This window comes from Melanerpes formicivorus, unplaced genomic scaffold, assembly GCF_026170545.1.
Source record: "Melanerpes formicivorus ecotype bairdi unplaced genomic scaffold, bMelFor1.0.p_v2 SCAF_20, whole genome shotgun sequence".
NCBI lineage: Eukaryota > Metazoa > Chordata > Aves > Piciformes > Picidae > Melanerpes > Melanerpes formicivorus.
In genome coordinates this window covers 4,613,956-4,627,114 of record NW_027142372.1, presented here as the reverse complement: position 1 = coordinate 4,627,114, position 13,159 = coordinate 4,613,956, and the positions used below count along the sequence as shown (strand labels likewise).

The window sequence follows — 13,159 nt, the reverse complement described above, 5'->3', positions numbered from 1 at the left end:
TAGTATACTGAGAAATATTCAACTAAAAGGCACACTTATGAAACATTAAATCAGAATTAGTGTAATGTGTTAGTAGCCTATTTAAAAAAAATGCTGAAGATGGATGACACAAAGAGTAGTGATCCATATGCTCTGAGGATAGATGCTAAACATTATCCTTTCAAACACTTATTGATATCTTGATTTTAGTCTTTTAGGTCCCGTTTCTTACTAGTAGCGATATGGAGATGAAAGTCAAAAGCTCCATTTGCTTTATCAACAGAAGAGCTTGCTAACACAACCCTGAAATCACCAATGGGACAGTAGACAATAAAGAGTGAGCTACAGCTCATTTTTCATACACTGTATTACCCCTACTTTTTTTAAGACAGTCCTAGAAGTGTTTCATTTACAGATTAAAGCACGATATTTGGGCTTAAAGCAACTGAACAAATCAATTTATCAGCTTCAGTTATTTTTAATTGTTGACAAAAATTCAAAGTCAATTCACAAGCTGCTCTGATTATCTCACATGATCTTTGCATTTCAGGCACATTAACCAATCCAAATACAGCAGCTGTACTTCTTCCTATCTGAATTTCAAGTCTCTCTACTAAACATTTTGACAGACCACTAAACCATGACGGTGGCAGAGAATTTCCAGCTTGCATTTGAAAAGATTATGTATCACTACACTTCTGCAACACTCCATCTACCGAAACAAAGTCTCTGGTGTATTCCAAATCATATTTGAGTATCAGAAGGGGATATATCAAATATGGAGGTCAGTGAGAAAGGAGTTAAAATATTGCATTTACAGCTCCACAATTCAATACAAAGAAAAGCAACTGTCTCAGCTTAAAATAATTGATGACTCTGTTATTAGATGTGTGAAGGCAGAATATATGGTCTACGTTTCTTGTAAGTTTCAAATGGATTAAATACATCGAAAGTGATACCAATAACAAATTTGGTGTAAAACACTTGGCTACAGGGAGGAAGAGAAAACGTCAAAGTTAGAATATCAAAGCAGCAATATGGAATTCAAAGGAGGTACAGATTAGATTTCCAGTTCTCTAGACAGCCCTCTTACAAAAAGACCTAATTTTGCATATTTGAGTGGTTAAGATCTCTGTATTCAAGTTGACCCAGCTCACCCCCAGAAGATAAGCAGCACTGTAACAAATATTCTTTTTCAGAATTAAGCACACTTGTGCTAGAAGTTTGCCTGTTTAACATAATGTTACTCTGATAATTCCTTTTTCCAAAGTGTTCTTCTAGTTTTGCTTCACATACTGAGAATTAGAGACTAGACAAAAAGTTCTGTGCCCTCAAATGTTCTTCTTATATAGTCACCTTCCATTTTTCCTCCTGTTGGCAAACATGAAAACAATCTCTCTAATTAGAAAGGTATCACAGTATCACCAAGGTTGGAAGAGACCTCAAGTCCAACCTGTCACCGTAGACCTCATAAGTCTGACACACATCAAAACCTGTAAAGATTACTCAGGCAAAAATAGTATCTGAAACTACTTTTAGTATGGCTAGAGTAAGAGACTACAAAACCCAACCAAACACTGCAATGTAGTTTTTTAAACAGAAAAGAGAAATGATGATCACAAAGATCAGACTTCATTCTCAGATCAGGTCCCTCATGACTGTCATACCCCAAAGCCTGGGAGATGCATAAGAAATTTTAGGACTAACTGGAAGTAATAAGGAGATGCAGAAACATTAAATAGGCATGATCTTCAAACATTATCTACGTATTTGCAGGGTCACATTTCTGAACTGGGTTACAGTAACCTATGTAATTATCATCTCTGTAATAGAACAGGCTGGGAAAAGAATCTTAACAGAAACCTGCTTTTTCTCCTTGCTGCTGGCAATAATGACAGTCAGAAGATGTCTGAGTCTTTCTGCATATGTTAGTAAAACTGCAGGTAAAGCTTGTCTGTATACCCTGGTGCAGTCATCTGCAACCAAGTTAAAAAATCAATTAAGCAACAGCATAGACTAAACTGTTACAACATTACCAAGTTTTCACTACTTTAACATTTAAAAATACTGTCAAAAATATAAAAATAGTTCTTTTAGACAAGCAGCCTTTTTGCTCTAAGGAAACTTGTTAAACATGCAAGAAGACATAAGAAACGTGATTAAAGTTGGCTGCAGAGTTTTTAGAACTTACTGATAATGGCCCATTCATCTATTCCAACCCAGAGATAAATTATTTTTGTCCCATTTTCTCCTGAACTTTCTTCCGTTTTGGTGCTGGGACTCAAATCTCTCTCACTGCCTTCTCTTGCAGTGAGAAGAAAAAGCCACTAGGCTGCCTTTTTCTTGCTAGTCAGACACCTAGGTCTAAACTGTAACATTTTTCAGCTGCAGTACCGAACATATTTCCTAAATACTTTAAGAGCCCTGTTGAAAAAATACCCACACTGTACACAATGTAGGCAAGCAAGCTAATTTCTGGCAAGTCCCTTCTCCAACATATAGTCACCTTCCCATTTTTTTGGATATGCAAAATATGTAGATCTGTTATTCTTTACAGGGTGTATTCCCCAAGTAACTAAAGAGATTTTTGTGGTCAAATATTTGTTCTCTTTTGAGCTGACTGTAGTATGTTCACACAACTAATTCTCAAAACACAAACCACTTCCAGCTTCTGGTTTCCAGTCACGTATCACATCGTGCAACCCTACTCCAACTAAACGGATGGTCATGAGCTGGAGCCCTGAGAAGTAAGCCCTGCTGTCACAGTTTGCTCTACAGCCTCAGTGACAGACAAACCCATAGACTGCCAGAAGAGATAATACTGTAAAGGTGAAGGTGGTAGTAACATGGACTACCTACTTACTGCTGTAATCCATACCTTCTGCTTCTGCTCTTTTCAGTATCTGGCTGAATGTTTTCAAATTGTGGACATGGATATACAGCAGCTTATTGGCATGACCTTGTCAAAACAAGTTAGAGGCAAAAACACCAGGGAGAATAATAATTGTCACATTCTGCTAAGCATTTATCTGGAATAATTTGTCTTCACAATCTTCTTTGCAACGGAATGCAGCAATGAAGCAATGAATTCCAGGTCTATTGCTTATGGGCTTGCCTGTGCAAAACTAAACAAACCAAACCAAAAAACAGGTAGTTAATTAAATTAGTAATTATTCCTCATACATTCTCCCATGCTACAATGTTCACATCATTCATTAACTTGTTCTAGTTATCATGAGATTAATGACTTTAGACAATGACAGAAAACTTTCATAAGTATCCTTCTCTACCCTGAAGAGAAGTGCCTGTACATTTTTGTCATTAAGTTCTAACAAGCACTAAACTCATTTCTACCATCCCATTCCCCTTTTACTGGTCAGATCTACCCATTGAGCTAATGCAAACATGAGTCCCACTTTCTAAAGTTTTTTTTTTCCTCTGCATAATAGTAATCTGTGGCAAGCAACATAAATACTTCTGAAGTATCTGCCTTGCCTGAAGTGCCAGCATCGTGATCTGTGGGTAACCCAAGAAAACCCTGGTGATACACAGAAATGCTGAGTATAAAACCAGAGCAGAGATCTCTTCCAGCTAATCCTAGTATAGCCTGTAATGCAAACTCCTGAGTAATGAGCTCCTGCCATACTCCAACATTTTCTAAGTTCACTGGATTGCACTTATATATTTGAATTCAATGTTCAAGTGTGCTGCTATACCTGGATATATCTGCCAGCTTTCCCTGGGACACAGTACACTGTCCTACTGGCCATGACAGCCTTTTTGCACCACAAAGAGTAAATCTTTCTCCCTCAGCCTTCAGAGGCCACACAGCAGAAGCATGCTTATTGAATCATTTTTGTGAGCACCATACAGCCATTCAAGCCTCAACATGTATCCCAGATCTGGAATGGTACCTCCTGAAGAAACCAAAGAGTTACGATTTTTCTGTAATTACTTAAGGCTACCATCACTAGACCTTGAAGGGACACTAACAGGTAATATTAATTTGTCTGTCAAATATAGACAAAAGTGCATGCTTTAAGAAGGACTAGGAGCTAGTTACAATTCTTACCTTTTTAGGCGCACTGGTATCTCACACTAATCTTCTTGTTCTGTCAAATGCTCATATTGCTGCCCAAATAGCTCTTCAAAGCAAGGAGAAAACATGTTTTAAATGCATTATTCTCCCAGATGAAAATAAAAGTCCAGTTCATGCAAAATACTTTTCTTCCATGCTTATAATTTCAATAAATCAGACATCAAATTTCAAAATGCTGTGTAAGGCTGCAAGTTTGAACTGAATACCGTTCCCTGCAACTTAAAGCTCATTTTGCATGAGCGGTTGTTTGTCTACATTTTCTCTTCCTCCCAGCATGTCCAGGTACCTCCTCTAGTTACCCTGCCATGTAAGTTCTGCATTTCATGGGAATATGTATCATCCTTTCACTATAGATGAGGCTAAAAAAAAAAGGGTTTTAAAACCTACATTGTGTTTTCATTGACAAGTAACAGGCAGGTAAGCCTGGCACAGCCTTCTTAAAAGATCACCCTCTTCCACAATGAAGCTGTTCTTTCAGCTTACAAATTCAGACTTAATCAAAACATTTAAAATGCTTTCTATCACAGGTGAAAGGTCAAGCTGCAAACAGAAGGCCAACCAGGTAAAGTGCAAGTCAGTTTTGTGCTCAGTAGAATGATACTCTGTTGTTTTTCTCCTGATTTGGGCTGCCATTGGGTGATGAATGAAGGCACAAACCCCATTGCCGCATAGCAATGAGATTCTAGAAATGCAGAGAGAAGAAAATCTCAGAAGTCTTCTCTGAAGTCCTTTATTGCTGTGTTGTAGAATCCTTAGCATTACGGCCTAAGAGTCCTGTTTACAGCAGAAGTCCTGGAAGCCCTTAACAGACGAAGCAGCTAACAGAATCCCGAAGCATATCCCTAGCAGCATCCCTACACCAAAGTCCTAGCCAGAAGTAGCTAACAGAAACAGAAGTCCCTAGCAGCCCTAACCAAAGATCCCTAACCTAAGTCCCTAACTGAAGGGCCTATTGCTCAGACTGGCTGGTTTCTATACTCTGTTATCAATCCCTTAACCAGTAAAATCCAACTACATATATAAGCTAAAATCTTTTCCCAGTAAAAGGAGCTAGCATGTCAAGGAGGTGGCTTCTGCAGCATGTTCCAATCAAAGGGTGCCAACGTGAGGATGCTGTCCTTGGCACATATGGAATGTTATTATTTTGCAGTACACAGCGTGCTAAGGAATCATGCACTCTGCACACGTCCAGCAGGTGCCCTCAGAACAGGGGCTGCAACAAGACTCCTATCAAGCTGTGCACCTCATTCTTTTAAGTAACTCCCTAGCAGTTCATTAAAAACAGCCTCACTTAACTTCCTATAGCAAAAGTCCTTACATGACATCACTTAATCCCATTACGACATTTTGCTAAACCATGTAACAAATTCAAAACACTACATTTCCTTAACCACAGCTCAACCCATGGTATAAGATGTTAAAACCCTTGAGAGCTTTTCTTCAAGCTTATTTTTAGAAGTACAATCTTTAAAACCTCAGAAGTTAGAAAACAGTCATTTCCAGGAAATTTGATTATGCCTCTTCATTTGTAAAGACACCTTCTACTTCAGCCCTATCAAAGGGAATTACAGTTGATTTAAGCATCTCAAGCGTTACTGCTCTTGGAATTTTTTTTTTCCTGGTGTAGGTTCAGCTTTTAAGTGTCACAAATCATGAAAACTTGATAAAAACCTGCTTTAAGATATCTGTACCTGTTTGAAATGAAACATAACAGCTAGACAAGATGAAAGATCAGCAGGAGATCTGCACATCACCAAACCTGCAGAAGCATACAGAGCCTAGTGCAAATTACAACTGGCTGATACTTCCAGGATGCACAGTATTGTTTTTTTCCAAAGCAGTATCTGATTTCTTGGGGTCTGATTAGTTTAGCTGCAAGGCTACTCTACTAGTATAGAAGAAAACATCTACTTCCCAACTACAGTGTTTTGATTCCGTGAAATATTTCTGTGCTGGAGTCAACAGCCCTTCCACGTGGGTAACAGAATCTCGACCACCAAGACTGAGCGTGTTTCTATTGGTTTTCACTCTGGCAAAACTAGTATAAACTGGCAAGGCAAAACTGTAAGCTGGACTCGAAAGGGTTTTGAAGAAAATACGCTGCTATCCACATTCAGTGAACCATCACCGAAGCAACAGTGACTTAAGGCTTTCTAGAAGACATTATTTCTTGATTACACCTAAAACCAAGAAGTCGTGGTTTCATGACTTTCTAAGTTCCCTTTAAGAAAGTCGTTACCACATCCCCCCCCCCCGCCCCCGAGAGCACTACAGTTCTAATTAACTGCTTTTAGAGGACAAGACAACAAAACTCTTACTAGATTACGAAATACCAATCCAGCCTCCAGTATCGCTTAGCTGAAAACAGATGGCAGTGCAGAGTGCTCAGAGCCCCTGGAGAGCTCACAAACCAAATGACTCCGTAACACCAAGTGCTTTCATTTAGAAAAAAAAAAAAAGCCCTAAACAGTCCGGTTACCGCAGTATCCTAGCTGGGGCGGAAAGAGGGCAGCGAGGAGCATAAGGTCCTGATAACTGATGTTCATCATGTAGGTCCAACGGCACACATACGGCACAGAAAAACCCCAGCGCTTAAACAGGGGTTTTGGACACTCACTCACTCGGATGCTACCACCCCCCGAACGGTAGTTAGCGCCGAAACACAGCCGGGACGAGCGGGCCCCCGTAAGGTAGCAACGGCAAAGACCCCACCGACATGCCGCTTCCGCTGCCCTAATGGCTTTCGCCACCCTGCCAGAGGACGGAGGCACAGCCAGCACCCACAGCTTCAAGAAAACTCACTCTTAAAGTCGAGAAGGAAAGGGGCGACATTTGAAGGAGCCTCACACCCATCCTCCTGTCAGGGACAGCGGCCTCACTCAGGGGAAGCCACTCCCAAGCAAGCAAGAGGGCCAGACCATCCCACCGGGCGTTAGCGCACCTGCCCACTCAGCCTCACCGGGCACCAGCGACACCAACACAGCCACCTTACGCGCCCCGCCACCCTCAAATGCCGGAGCCACGCCCAAGCTATGCCCCTTCCCGCACCTAACCAATGCGGGCGGCGCTTGCTTGAGAGGAGTGTAGCGAGCAGGAGACTGGCCAGTAGAGCGCGGTGTTGTTGCGGGGGCAGGGCTGGGCGGCGTGTGGGGCGGGCTGGGCGGCGGGCGGCTGCCAGGGGCACGGCCGGCGCTTGCTGCCTCTGCCCGCCCGCCATGAACTCCCTGGACCAGGCTGAGGGTGAGTGCGGCGGCCCGAAGCGAACCTGGAGCTGTCCATTCGGCGCGCCGGCAGCTTCCGGCTCCGTGCGTGGGCCACCTGGGCGCGCTGCCTCGTCCCTCCGGAGTGGGCCTCGCCACGGCGCTGCCCTGATGGGGGCGAAGCGGCCGCGGGAGGCCTCGGCTCCCTCTCCACTGCGCTCCTCCTCGGCCCAGACAGGCGAGCTCGGGCGGGGTCTCCGGGGCGACCTCCGTATCCTGAGGCGTCGGGGCAGGCTAGTGCTTCTGCTCGTGTTTTCTGGCGGCCCCGCAGAAGCGGACAGCGGGACCGGCAGGGAAGGCCTGGGCCGAGGAGTGCCGTCTGCGGGTCCGCCAGCCGCCGGCCTGCCCTGAGGAGGAGGGAGCTGCCCAGCAGGCCTTTGCTTTTGGTGCCCCTTCTCGATAAAGCTTCTTGTCTTTAACTTATTAAAATCTGCTTGTGCAGCGGTAGCTACTTCTCCCCTCACGGGTTTTTACATTAAATGCGTTTCTTAGGTCTTTGAGCCCCATACAGCAGCACACTAGGCATGATTCTCTGCCAAAGATCCTGTTGCGTTTGAAGAACGTGACTTAATAGCCCTTTCTTGTCTGAGAACAGTGATGGTTTTGGTTACAATTTCTTTGAAGTTACAGAACCCCGAAAGGAGTTTTCTAGTGTCCAGAAGTAAGACTTCTAGAGACTTCTAAAGTGCATTAGTCTTAACAGGTGTTTTCTAGCCGATACTAGAGGTAGACATGTAAACAAAAAAATAAATGATAGTCTGGCGTTGTCAGGGGTTATTTGCGATGCCTATGCAAGCTACAGGAATGTAAAAAGAGTGCTTTGCGAGTTACAGCTGCCAGGTGCCACAGTAATAAATTCATAGATAGTTTTTAGAATGTGGATAGCTAAGGTTCCTGCTTTCTGAAAGGTTTGGTGTTTGGTTTAGGTTTGTGGGGCTTTTTGGTGCGTCTGCATTATACAAGTGTTTTCTCCCCAAGTTTGTTATCAGTAATTTGATTTTTACACCTACAGGGTGCTATTTCTTAAATAGTAGGATTTCATGCAATGCCTCATATTCCCCTTCCCACATCAGTGACTAGTTGTAGGGGTTTGTTATAGTCAGGAAACAGTTATTTTAATTGCTCACAAAGGTTTAGCTTCCCCAGAAGGGAGGCAGAGGACACGCCATAACTACGAGCTATGGGCAGTAATTAAGACGAGTTTAGCTGTTCTGTGTCTGAAGTCAAGACAATGTAATTGTCACCCTTGAACTTAACTGCAAACCACTTAGGAGTAAATTTGCAGTTTAGAAAACTGCATTAGTAAGGATCAAAACAGTTGTATTTATTCTAATCTTATTGTCTAATTGCTTTATTATGATTAATAACTAAGCAATACTTGTACTTAGAAGGAGAAAACTTCCGGAGCAATGTTAAGTGAAACACTTTGACTGCAAGTTTATGCTAATAAAAACTTAGCTCCAGGTAGAGTACTATCTTTGATGGGAAAGTTGTCAAACATTGACCTCATTGAACAGAAGCTTAAAATCTAAGGTAGACTTCAGGTGAAACAGCAACTTACAGACAAATATTAGGTGGCTAAGATACTAAAAAAAGCAACCCACAAAACCAAACCAACAAAAACCCCAGAACAAATTAGGAGTATGAACTTGAACTGCTGTTTGGCATTTCACAGGCATTTCAATAGAAACGTCATGGGAGAATGATGGCAATAAGAAGAAAGATCTATTTAAAGTAAAAAATAATGAAAATAAGGTTATAGAGCTAGTGTTTGCTGTGGGTTGTTAGATGTGTGTGGATGTTTCTACAAAACGAAGTAGTCAAAACCAAGCTGCTACAAATAATCTTTTAAGCAGCTGGCAAAAGCTGGCAAGCTTCTCTCTCTCTTTTTTTGTTTAATTTTTTTTTACCATTATGTAGATAATGGAACTTAATAGAACTCCAAGATGTGATACCTTCCCCCACACCCCAGGGTGTGGAGGGGATACTTAGGCTATTATAAATCTAACTTGTAAGTATTTTTAAGCATGCAAAATACGTTGATTTCTCAGGTATATTGGTTTTTCTTTCCCATAAGTGGGAATGTTTCTTGCATTTAGCGTAACTCTCTCATTGTACTCTTGCACTGAAGTTGTGAAGTTACCTTGATTGTACTTTTATTACATCTAAGTGATCATTGCTTTGGTTTTCTCTGCCTAAGGAATGAACATGTACAAGGGAAAAGTGAATCACTTTTGTATTTTACATTAAAATTTTACTAAATAGATGAAAATATAATTATGCTTGATATACATCCTTCCCAGATCTCAAAGCTTTTGAAAGACGACTTACTGAATATATTGCATGTTTGCAACCAGCTACAGGACGTTGGAGAAGTAAGTTTTATGTTCCAAGGGATAAATACGATTCTCTCTTTCAAGCTTTTTAGGTTAACCAGTGTGTATCTTTGGTTTTGTTTGCAGCATGATAGTACAAGACACCAAACTAGTACTCGAACCAGTTAGAAAAATTAGGTCAAGATTGAATTGGTTTAAGGCCAAGCTATTCTGGGAGTAGTTAGGACAGTAAGCTATTGTATTTGTTTTAGGTGTTGGGGGGTTTGTGTGTTTTTCTCTGGGATATTTTTGGTGTTTTTTTGATGGCCCAGGCTTCCCGGACAGTCACTATAGCTACTTGAACGAAGTATGATAGGGTAAGATAGGGCCCACAAAATTAAAGGTAGAAAAGTTACAGCATACACACAGGAAAAGTGTGCCATAAGGGCAGAATATGTCCTCTCTGTTCACACAGAAAAGTTTGAAGGGGGAAAGACAACAAATAGCACAGAAACACTGACAACTTAGGGATCAGCAGTCCATGGTGGAGAAAGACGATTTGTTAGGGTTTTTGTTGGGTTTTGTTTATTTTGGTTGTGAGATTCTGCTGAAGTTTCCATACTCAAAGAATACCCGTGTTTTTTAGAATATATGAAATAGTGTCTTTTCTCCTGAGAGGCCAAACATGTGGTTTCAAATGAAAGAACTGGAGAAATGACTGTTTACAAAAGAAACAAAAAACCCAAACAAACAAAACTCCACCCCAAACCACAAACAACCAAATATAACCCCTTCAGACCCCTTGTTTTGAAGCATTTGGGAGGCAAGCATATATTTGAAAGTAGAGCTCCCCAACCTGTGTGCACCTACTGTAGGAATGCCTTTGGCATCCAGAGTTGCTACATATTATGAGATATAATTAAGCAAAAAGTTCTAAGCATATTTAAATGGGCTTTATATAACTAGTTATGTTCACTAGCTCACTTTTTTCCTTAACCGCTTATTTTCATAGTTTTGTAATTCATGTAAAAGTGGGACTTTATAATTATAATGGAGTATCTAATTCAGTGTTAACTCTGTCCTGTTACCCTGGAAAAAAGTATTTATGTAGAGAAAAAGTTCTATGCATGGATCCATGGATCTTTTCCAACATTCTTTTGAAAACATATCTTGTAAAGCTTAAGAGCTGCTGCTCAAAAATAAATATTTTCTAATAGGAATGAGATACTCTACTGTTTATGACTCTCATTGTTTTCTTTGTCAGTGATTCTGATAGTGGTATCAGTCTGCACAGCAACTGGTGCTTGGAACTGGTTGATAGACCCAGAGACACAAAAGGTAAAGTTCAGGCTACTCCTGAATGTAGTCTGTCTCATAGCTTGATGTTGCAGTCAAGTGCTGTAGTACCTCTAAAACTGACAGGCTGAAGGTGGTTCTCCCATGGAACTGGGAGATTGTTTTTAATTAACCTCCTGAGCAGTCTGGTATTGTTGTGGAATATATGCTGGGATAATGCCTACCAAAATGCTACACCATGTGTGCTCATTTAAAGAACTGGTCACAACTAAGAAATGACCAGGAGTAGTAGTTTTTCTTTGGTTTGTTTATTTTTTTCTTCAAAGCAAACTAGGCAGCAGTTTTTCTGGTTTCTTTCCTAGGTGTCATTTTTCACATCACTTTGGAATCACCCATTTTTCACAATTAGCTGTATTACCCTCATAGGCTTGTTCTTTGCTGGAATACATAAAAGAGTGGTGGCACCATCAATGTATCCTTTGATTGTGTTTGGAGGTTAAAAGCATTGCATTGACTGCAGTAACTGCTGTTATTGAAGCCTATGCCAATATTGCTTGTTCAGTTGTAGTGTACAAGTATTGGCTACTTTCCTTGACACAATCTACTCAGTATAGCAGCCCGATGTCGAACTGTTTTGGCAGAATATAATATGTCCTGTGATGATGTAAGTGTTAGTGGTTCATTCCTCGAATATTGTTCTTTAAGAAAATGCAAATAAGGCACACAGGTTGGTTGGGTTTGGTGGTATGTGGTTGTTTTTTTTGGTCTGAACAGGAATTGTGGATACCTTAAATTCTGTGTCTGTAAAACTGCTCTGTGCAATACTTGGCATTGTTCGGTGCGTTGTTTTAAACTTAACCTGTAAAATTGAAGGGCAATTGTTGGGCTCCACTTTCAGGGTCTAAACTTTTTTTTTCTTTTTGTTTTTTCTCTTGCAGACTGGAAAATTAATTCTGAAACCTAGGCCTCATGTTCAATAAGGGCTGTCTTCCTTCAGTTTTTTCCACTGCCATGGAAACCAAAAATGACCTTTTTAAAGGTAGTATGACAGCAAAAAACCTAACAGGACTGGTTGTCACTGCCTGGGAGTGAGTCTTACACAGTTGACAGTGAAAGTGTGCAATATTTCTTTCTTGAATATTTATCCAAATTCTTTGTTCATATTATCAGTGCTTTTGCTACTTCTGATTACCTCTTTTTCAGTATTAATGTCACTTTTTTTACTTCAGCTAGAACAGAACATACAGGTGAAGTATGTTAATCAGCTATGAATTTGAACTTGAAAATCAAACCTCATTTGTGTCACGTGTCTTGTAAATAGCAGAATGATGCCAGTGTTCAGGAAAAGAAATAAGACTTGCTGAATGGATTTTCTTGTTCTCATGAACAGTATTGCAAGGAACACTTACCATTCCTGTGATGTTTTGTTAGCACATTTACTCATTACAGCTGTTGTCTCCTGGTCACTCTTTATGGAACTGGTTCAAAGGCTTGCAAAAAGACTGTCTGTGCTGGAGAAAACTGGTCTTACCATTTAAGAACTTGTCAAATACATCAAGAATTGCGTTTATCAAGTTGTAAATATAGTGCACCAGCCACTTTCGTTGTGGTTACACATAGCTCCTTGGATTGATCTGGTTCACAACACTTGTTTTAAGGTTTTAGTATTTTAAAAGTTGTCTTAAATATGCTTGCATCTTCCTGATTGTAAGGTTGTACTGTATCTTAAGTCCACATGACCATTCTGAGTGGATTTTCATGCTCTGGTAGTCTGGATATGAAATTAGTCTTGCAAATGTGTAACTGGAGATTTGGCAAAGAAAACATAAAGGGTGCCACAATAAAATAACAATTTGTTATTCAGAGTGTTAAAATCAAGCTTTGGATGTTATATACACAAAGTGTAACTTTTTAATAGCTAAAATTGTAAAGAATTTTAAGAGTTTAAGTTGTTCAAGGTGCCTTTTTAATTGTTTCAAACTCTTAACTGAGTAAAACTGCAAAGCTGTTGCAACTTCAGTATATCCTACTACAAGGTAGACTGGCTTTCAAAGACAGCCTATTGATGTAACTTCATCAGTTGAGACATTAACAATTGTCTCCTGTCACTTTCCACTACGTCTTCTGCCTATCCATTATTTTTAACTGCTGTATATTTTGTAGGTAAATGTGAATAAAATAAATTCTTTGTATAAACAGATGTTACCTTC

At 40.4% G+C, this 13,159-nt stretch overlaps 2 protein-coding genes across 3 annotated transcripts in view; one reads left to right on the top strand and one right to left on the bottom strand.

Annotated features, from left to right (window-relative positions):
• ZNF423 (zinc finger protein 423) overlaps positions 1-7,108 on the bottom strand; it is a 293,950-nt gene extending 286,842 nt beyond the window's left edge. Inside the window, exons 1-2 of one of the 2 annotated variants that reach the window (XM_068150566.1) lie at positions 7,020-7,108; positions 4,052-4,124 (exon numbers count right to left, since the gene is read on the bottom strand). The gene's annotated coding sequence lies outside the window, so the exon portion shown is untranslated. Of the gene's footprint in view, positions 1-4,051; positions 4,125-6,880 lie in introns of both variants that reach the window. The other variant, XM_068150565.1, reaches the window with a different exon arrangement.
• Positions 7,109-7,217: 109 nt separating this feature from the next.
• Positions 7,218-12,479, top strand: CNEP1R1 (CTD nuclear envelope phosphatase 1 regulatory subunit 1). Its single transcript, XM_068150561.1, has 6 exons — positions 7,218-7,318; positions 9,642-9,713; positions 10,918-10,991; positions 11,312-11,421; positions 11,559-11,613; positions 11,888-12,479. The coding sequence occupies exons 1-6, from the start codon at positions 7,294-7,296 to the stop codon at positions 11,927-11,929; spliced, it is 378 nt and encodes a 125-aa protein (XP_068006662.1). The 5' UTR covers positions 7,218-7,293; the 3' UTR covers positions 11,930-12,479.
• The last annotated feature ends 680 nt before the right edge of the window (positions 12,480-13,159 follow it).

Coding starts and splice junctions, on each gene's coding strand:
- CNEP1R1 (XM_068150561.1), top strand. CDS start 7,294: ATGAACTCCCTGGACCAGGCTGAGG. Junction 7,319..9,641: donor CTCCCTGGACCAGGCTGAGG/GTGAGTGCGGCG, acceptor CATCCTTCCCAG/ATCTCAAAGCTTTTGAAAGA. Junction 11,422..11,558: donor AGAGTGGTGGCACCATCAAT/GTATCCTTTGAT, acceptor CAATCTACTCAG/TATAGCAGCCCGATGTCGAA.